At 61.7% G+C, this 8,350-nt stretch overlaps 1 protein-coding gene across 1 annotated transcript; it reads left to right on the top strand.

Annotated features, from left to right (window-relative positions):
- Positions 1 to 2,646: 2,646 nt before the first annotated feature.
- On the top strand, positions 2,647 to 4,457 carry LOC112113447 (neuropathy target esterase-like; the record flags this gene model as incomplete). Its single annotated transcript, XM_026662520.1, has 4 exons — positions 2,647 to 2,699; positions 3,124 to 3,280; positions 4,065 to 4,181; positions 4,388 to 4,457. Coding segments are annotated over exons 2-4 (313 nt in total), but the record flags the coding sequence as incomplete, so codon positions are not given.
- Positions 4,458 to 8,350: the final 3,893 nt, after the last annotated feature.

Raw genomic sequence — 8,350 nt, 5'->3', positions numbered from 1 at the left:
GAACTCCCGACCCCCCCGTCTCTTGACTGCCCCCTCCAAAACCTCCCTGCCCCTTCTCCGACCCCCTGGCACCCTTGTTGTTGGCCTTCGCCTAATGTCTCCGTGAGCTTGCTCAGGAATGACCTGAGCCGTTCGTCCCGGCAGGCTTGTACCGGCAGGCTGGCTGGCGGGGGAGGAGCTCCAGACTGCCGGAGGCAATCTGGAATGCAGGGAGGGAGGGAGTTGATCTCTGTTGCAGGGGAGCGGAGGAGGGGCTGTCTCTGGCTGTGGGAGCCCCACGTAAGTTACACCATCCGGCCAGCTGCCCTGTTACCGTCCGGGGGGAAGTCCGGACATTTACAAATTCCCCCCGGACCCTATTTTTAGCTCAAAAATCCGGACATGTCCGAGGGAATCCGGACGAATGGTAACCCTAAGCTGGGGCGAGGGGGTCACAGCGCCGGCCCAGTGACCCATCTGAACGCTGGGCTGGTTCCTCTGGCATCAGAGGATGGACCCGGCTGTTCCCTAAGGGCTTGGCTCCACCCTGAGCCAGGTGCTCCACCCAGCAAGGCAGGGAACGCTGCTCCAGCAGCCAAGTCTGAGGGCAGAGCAGGGCTGTGCCGGGGGAGGGGCTGCTTGGGTGCAGGATTCTCCACCTCTCCAGAGCCACCAGGCCGGGTGTTAAGGCCTCTCACTGTGACTTGCTGCCAGCAGGGGGCACCCTGCCAGGCCCTGCTCCATCCCTGCCGCAGAGGGATCCCCCCCTTGCAGACACAGGGGCTTTGCTCGGGGAGTTCTAGCTCTTTCTGTCCCCTCCCCAGCCAGGTGCCGGCCTCCAGCCCCCCTAGTGGGACCAGGGTTTGGACACCGGCCCAAGTCTGGCCCAAACTGCCATGGGCAGGAGGAACCGGGGATGGGAAGGACGAAGGTTTTGGTGCAGGGAGCAGGACCCACCACTCCCATGGGAGGAGCTCCAGGGCCAGGCCCATCACTCACGTGGCTGAAGAGTTCATTGGTCAGCCCCAGGTAGTTGTGCAGGGCCAGGAAGGTGACCCGCTGCAGACGCACCACAATGATCTGGAAGGGAAGGGGAGAGTCTGAGCGTGCGGCACAATGCGGGGGAGGGGAGGGCATCAGCACATGGGACAGGGGCCGAGGCCGCACTCACCTGCACCACCCGCAGCAGGCTCTTGGGGTACTTCTCGAAGACGGCAGAGAAGGCCTCGACTGGCAGCCGCAGCACTGTGGAGGCCTCGCCCACCCGTACAGACACTGTCCGGTACAGCCGCTGGTGCCCCTGTGTGAGAACCGGGTGCCCATGGGTCCCTGCACCAAGGCTGGGGTGCCCCCGCCTCCTCCTTCGGGTAGAGCAGCCTACCAGTGGCGGGCACTGCCAAGGACAGCCAGGGATCCAGGGGGTACCCCACGGCTTCAGGCCAAAAGGTCCAGAGAGCAGCCTACAGCCACGTTCACCCGAGCCCAGCAGCCAGCCAAGGCCGAGACCCAGGCCCTGTGGAGGAAAGGTTCATCTCCTCTAAACTTCGTGTGGGGCAAGGTGGCAAGCACGGGGCAGGGTGATGGTGACATGTCACCACCTGGGACCCAGGCTGCAAACCCATCACGGGATGAGGGGTCAGGTGGGCTTACCACACACATCCCACAGGGCCTTTGTGGTGTGGGAATCTGTGACCAGCTTCCAAGTCCCTTCTGCAGCTTCCCTCCAGACTCCTGCTGGGGAGGGCTGTGTGTGCCATGCAGGGGTAGGAGCTCATCCTGAGGGGGGAGCTGGGCTGGGCTGGGCTGCAGCGGCTCATGCTGGGTGGGGTGGGGGGGAATTGCCCGCTGAGGGGGCTGTGCGGAGGCAGGGGGCTGTGTATGTCGTGCAGGGATGGAGGCTTGTGGGGGGCAGGGAGGGCATCTGTGCATTGGGATGGGGCTGTGTGTGCTGTGCCGGGGCGGGGATCATTCCACCGGGGAGTTGGCTCATTCTAGGGGCCCCTGTTCTGCCCTTGCAGCTGGAGCAGATGCTGGAGAACACAGCCGTGCGTGCCCTGAAGCAGCTGATTCTGCTGCACCGGGAGGATGGCCCCAGCCCCTCCCGTACTGTTGAGTGGCTCAACATGCGCAGCTGGTGCTCAGGACACCTTCACATCAAGTGCCCACGCCGTGTCTTCTCCCGCCGGAGCCCCAACAAGCTGGTACTGTCCCTCTCGTCCCCAGGACCCTTTGGGCTGGTGCAGCATGGTGCCACACGGCGAAGCTGTCTGCTAAGGGAAGACAAGACCCCCATGGGGGTGGGCACAGAGCTGTTGTCTCAGAAAAGACCCCCAGGCCAGTCTGGTCCCTGTGGTGCCTCTGCTGCCTTCCATGGCATTAACCTGGGCAGAGCCTGATGCCAGCCTGGCCTAGGTCTGTGATGGCATCAGACCTCTCTGGAGTGTGGGGTGCAGAGCCAGGGGGTTCCCTGTTATAAGGGGGTGGGAGGGTGCTGTGTGTGTGGGAAGGAGTTGCTGTGGGGCGGGGAGTGGGCTCTGGGGGTGCATGCGTGCTGTATGGGGGGTGCTTTGGGGGGTGGCAGCCTGTCTGACTCTCGCTCCTGGCCCTGCAGAGGGAGATGTACGCAAAGGTCTTTGAGAAGGACGCCGACCGGCACAGTGACTGGCACGGGTCCTGACCGGCAACAGCATTGCCCTGGTGCTGGGAGGAGGAGGGGCCAGGTAGGGGCTCAGACAGGGCCTGGCTGGGGCACTGAATTCCCATGGCACTCCTTTGCACCCAGGCGCAAACCAGCCCCTAATGGGGGGCCACAGGCATCCACAACCCCAGCTTTACAGTGGGCAGGGGGGACAAACCCAGGGATAGAACCCAGGAGTCCTGGCTCCCAGCCCCATGTCCCTACTGGTACACGAACACTGCCTCCCAATAAGGGCCGTGGGAGTGGGGCTGGGACAGTGACCCTGCCGCCCACCACCCTGCCCGGAGCAGTGCATGCTGGGAGCACCATTGCAGACATCCTGGCCACCTGGCCCGTTGGGTGCATGGCAGCTGCGTGGCAGGCTGCAGAGTTCGGGGCCATGTGTTGGCCCCTGGGGCAGGCTCCCTGCCTCCCATTGGCCTCTGACTTCTCCCTCCCTCCCACAGGGGCTGCTCCCACATTGGGGTGATCAAGGCCATGGAGGAAGCCGGGATCCCCATTGACCTGATTGGGGGCACATCCATTGGCTCCTTCATTGGGGCTCTCTATGCTGAAGAGCGCAGTGCTGTGCGCACCAAGCAGCGTGCCCGTGAATGGGCCAAGGTGAGAAGCAAGGCCTGCTGTGGGGTGGGGCAGACACAGGGTGGGTGTGCTGTGGGGCAGGGCCAGACTTGGGAGGGTGGGAGCAGGAGAACTCCCCGAACCAGCCCCTCCCAGAGCTGCCACCCCGTGACCCAGCCTTCCCCACAGCCGCTGGCAGCCAGGCCCAGGGCTGCACTGGGAGCTGGCCCTCACGGCCAGCAAGTGCAATACAGAGGTCCCAGCATGCACTGGGGCCTGATCAGTCTGCCTGAGGGGGCCCGTAGAACCTCCAGGCTCTCTCTGCTGCAGGCATCTCTGCCCCCTGCCCATGCTGTGCAGCTCTGCCCTGTGGGTTCAGAGGCAAATCCCCTGCAGGCTGTGGGGGTTTGTCCTCCCTTTGGCCCTGGGACGTCTGCTTGGCTTGGAGCAGAGAGCCCCATGGTGTGCCTCAGCATTGTCCTGCTAGGCACGGCAGCCTCTGTTGCGCATGCAGCAGGGGGGTTCCGGTGGGAATCGCAACATCCCCAGTAACAACCCGTCATGCTAATTGGCATACGGTGCTTTGGCTGGAGGACATGCCACACCCCCACCAGCGGTTCCGGGGCTGGCATGCCAAGTGGCAGGGCTGCGCCAGGGCACCATCCCGCTTCGGAGCCACGTGCAGTGGGTGAGTCTCCTGTGAGCTTCAGGCTCGCTGCCGTCTCCCCGACATTCCTCCTTGCTTGTCTCCATGAGCCTGGACTCAGAACGCTGCCTGTGCTGGGCCGTGCCACCCACGTAGTGACCCCTCGCCCTCCTCCTGCAGAGCATGAACTCCGTGTTTGAGACGGTCCTGGACCTCACCTACCCCATCACCTCCATGTTCTCTGGCTCAGCCTTCAACACCAGCATCAACAAGGTCTTCCAGGACAAGCAGATTGAGGTAGGTGGGTCCAGGAAGCTGGGCGGGGGTCCTAGTGCAGAACACTCAAAGTAGCCTCTTGCTGGGCAGCCCTGAGCAACGCCCCCTGCTGGCAGCTCTGTTCCCTGGAGTCCAGCCTTGTCCAAGGGGCGTGATGCCTTGCACAGCCCCCACAGCAGCATCCTGGGCTGTAACATGTCTCTGATTACCCTTTCGTGCCCCTGCAGGATCTGTGGCTCCCCTACTTCAACGTGACGACGGACATCACAGCCTCGGCCATGCGGGTCCACAAGGACGGTAAGCGCCTGCACCCCACACCCGCGGCGTGTCCCAGGCTGCACCAGGTGCATGGCGCCCTGGCTGTTGGGGCCCAAATCCTCAGCATCCTGCTTCTGTGAGGGCCCAGGGCCAGAGGCCTCTCCCTGCCCCCCACCCTGAGCCAGTAGCGCAGCATGTGGGGTGGAGCCTGCTTGGTTGCTGAGAGTAACGGGCCCCACTGGCCTGTCTCAGCCCCTGCTGGCTCTCTCCAAAGAGCCCTGCTGTGTGTGTGCTCGATGGGGCCACATGGCCATGCCAGGCCTGGGCTCAGCATAGGGATGCCTACTCTGACTGAAGCTATTTCGGGAGATTTTTTTTCCCAACGTGATGTAATGTCATTTTCTTAAAATAGCCTATCAAAATCTCCTGGATTGTTTCAATAGTCACTGGGAGATCGATGCCGGTTCCAGGAGACTCCAGGCCAAACCTGAAGGGTTGGCAACCCTAGCTGAGCAGTGCTGCCCCTCAGGCGCTGAGCTGATGTCTCTAAGGACGGGAGCAGGTTATCGCCTGCTCTAGGGAGTGCCCCCATCCCCCAGGGAGCAGTGCTTGTAACCCCTAGCCCACATCAGCTGGCATGGGCCACCCGACTGCCAACCCATCCACTAACACAGCGAGGGACTGGGCTGGGCATGGCCATCTCCATGTCTTTGTGCTTGCCCCCTTTGCCCCCACACCTGGCAGGGCCCCTCAGCATCCTGCCCTGCAGAGAAGGATAATGTTACAGGAAAGGGCTGAAAGGAGGGCAGGGGCTGTCAGGGCAGGGCCCCAGAGGTCTAATTAGGAGTGATGGGCTGAAATAAAGGAGAGACACCCACCCCCCTTGTCTGCCCCCAACCCTGCGAGAGAGCCGGGGCAGAAGCTGCCATTGGTGGCACAGGGAGCACTAGGGCTCTGCTGCCAGGGCTGTGCTAGAGGCAAAGCCAGGCTCTGGGACACCCCCTCCTTCCGCAGCAGTGCTGTCCTGGGGCAGCAACCCCTGCTGCTCTCCCAGGGGCTGGGGCACCCCCTATAGGGAGCACTCAGCCCAAATTGACTGGGGTCAAACACCAGGGCCAGGGGGCTTCCCCCACCCATGGCTCTGCCCTGGGCAGCAGGAGCTGGATCCCCCTAATCACCAGGCCTCAGGCAGCGGCGGCTCCAGGCACCAGCACTCCAAGCGCATGCCTGGGGCAGCAAGCCGCGGGGGGCGCCCTGCCGGTCGCTGCGAGAGCGGCAGTCAGGCAGCCTTCGGCGGCATGCCTGCGGGAGGTCCCCAGTCCCGCGGATTCGGCGGCATGCCTGCCGTCCTTGGGGTGGCAAAAAAGCTAGAGCCGCCCCTGGCCTCAGGGCCCAGAATCCCCAAGCAGCCAGACACCATTCCTGTCTTTCTGGGGGCAGCAAGGGCCGGCCTGGGCCAGCAGAACCCAGGCCCAAGAGCTGCTGATGCTGCTCCTGGTCAGAGCTGGGGCCCCACAGCGAGTCCCTCCCTTCCCCCGCTGCCCATCCCCACACTCTGCTGCCCACTTGGTGACTGTCTGGCTCCTCCCCCGTTCCCTGCTTGTAACACTTCTGCTACTCACTAACCCCTGGTAACACCCCCCACCCCTGACTGTGTGGGGAGAACACAAGATGGGGCTGTGGGACACACTAACCTTGCTGCCCCCTGCCCCTCACGGCCTGAGAGGTGTCAGGGTACAGGACAGAGTTGGCTTTTGGAGGGACTCAGCACCTCTCAGCTGGGCCAGACAGAGACAGAGCTGGAGCCAGAAGGGGGTTCCAGGGCAGCTTGGCTGGGTGGTGCGCTGGATGGACGGTGTCTTAGCCTTTGCTTCTCTGGGCTAACCTGGGGACTTCCCGGGCTGGGATGCAGATGACTAATAAACCCGACTCGGTTTGAAAATGTTGCCTGGTGTCACTGCACATCCTTGCCAGGGTGCACTGGGCCCTGAGGAGTGGGCAAGTCTCTGGCCAGGCGTCTGTCTCAGCTGAATGCGCCGGGTGGAGCTCCCAGGGTGAAGCAGGAGGGCTGGAGCCCAGGGGCTCAGTCTTGGAGGAGTTGAGGCAGCGTGGTGTGCCCTTAAGGAAGAGCGGGACCCCTCGGGGGTCTGGCTCCCTGAAGGGCTCCTCCAGGGACTGTTTAAAAGCTGGGACGTAGCAGCCATGACAATCCACAAGCCCTGCTCTTTCCCAGGACAGGCTAGCAATTTACACCCCCACTTTGTTGCACTCATGTGCCCAGTCCCTTGTCTTCTGGACACCCGCTATGCACCGCAATCCGCTGCCGGCAGGGAAGCAGGGCGCTCCAGTTCACTGGTTCCACCTCAGTGCAACACTCCTTAGCACAGGGTGCTTAGAGGTGGCCAAAGTAAAATCTAACTCATTAATTTACCGGAACTCGTGTTAAAATTCAAATAAAACCCCAGGCCAGGTCAAAAGTTACAGGTCAAATAACCCGGGGTGGGCAAACTATGGCCCGCGGGCCAGATCCAGCCCACCAGGTCGGGGGCTGCTCCATGCGGCTCCCGAAAGCAGCGGCTCCAGCTGGGGAGCAGGGTTGGGTGCCGCTCCATGCAGCTCCCAGAAGCAGCGGCATGGCCACTCTCCAGCTCCTACGCATAGGGACAGCCAGGGAGCTCCGCTCTGCATGCTGCCCCACCCCAAGCTCCGCCCCCGCAGCTCCCATTGGCCAGGATCCGCAGCCAATGGGAGCTGCAGGGGTGGTGCCTGCAGACAGGGCAGTGTGCAGAGCTGCCTGGCTGCGCCTCCGTGTAGGAGCCAGAGAAGGGACATGTAGCTGCTTTCGGGAGTCGCTTGAGGTAAACGCTGTCCGGAGCCTGCACTCTTGAGCCTCCCCCCATGCCCCAACCCAGAGCCCCCTCCTGCACCCTGAACTCCTCACTTCTAGCCCCACCCCGAAGCCCGCACCCCCTCCCACACCCCAACCCCAATTTTGTGAGCATTCATGGTCCACCATACAATTTCTATTCCCAGATGTGGCCCTCGGGCCAAAAAGGATGCCCACTCCTGAAATAACCCCATCAAACGCGGTCTAGAACCTGGGCTTATTAACCAGTTCCTTTCCTGTGTGATAAGGTATCTCTCTCCCAGTGGTCAGTCTGTCCAGCGCTTGTCCAGGCCAGGGAGCTGGGCTCCACATTTCCTGGGAAGCTCCTGCTGGCAGAGCGTTGCCTCCCTGAAGGATAGCACTTGTGCCCTCTTTCCTTCTCTTACAGTCTCAGACCCTTTTCCTGTGTCAGTGCTCACCTCTGTGTCGTCCCTGGACTGTAAACTCTGGGCTGGGCTGGGTCCTAGATGCCAATTGTTCTCGGTGTTGATGGAGGCAGCTGGGTGACCCACGGTTCATCTCCCACAGGTTTGGAACCCAATATCCTCCACGTTCCAGAACTCTACCAGCAATTCCTGTGCCAGCCCCCTCCAATAACCACGACAACCAGCGAGATTTGAGCTGTTGGTTCAGACCACACACCACCCCGTTGGTGAAATAGTGAGAAGATGGTTGGACGCAGATGGCATGTCTGTGACACAGGCTCCCAGAGTAGGAGCCAGCCAGTGGGACTGGGTTGGGGGTGGACAGACATGAGGGAGGATGGGAGGACATGGAAAGCAGAGTTGGAGCCCAGGCAGATTTCCCCAGCTCCTCTGGCTCAGTCACTGTCCTGGATTGAGCTGGTCGGGCTTGTGACGTTGTGCAGTCTATATGGTTTTATAAAAACATGATAATAAGTGACTATAATGTAACTGGGATATGCTTCGTGCAAAAGGTCTCTTGTAAGGTAACTGGGATATGCTTCGTGCAAAAGGTCTCTTGTAAGGTATCATTATAAAGCTTATAATCTACTGAGTGTGATCATCCTATTTGTAGAAATGTA

The sequence above is a fragment of the Terrapene carolina genome, unplaced genomic scaffold (assembly GCF_002925995.2).
Source record: "Terrapene carolina triunguis isolate 2854851 unplaced genomic scaffold, T_m_triunguis-2.0 Scaffold28157, whole genome shotgun sequence".
In the NCBI taxonomy this organism is placed as follows: Eukaryota; Metazoa; Chordata; order Testudines; family Emydidae; genus Terrapene; species Terrapene triunguis.
The sequence above is the reverse complement of the archived record's forward strand: the minus strand, read 5'-3'. Positions and strand labels throughout refer to the sequence as shown.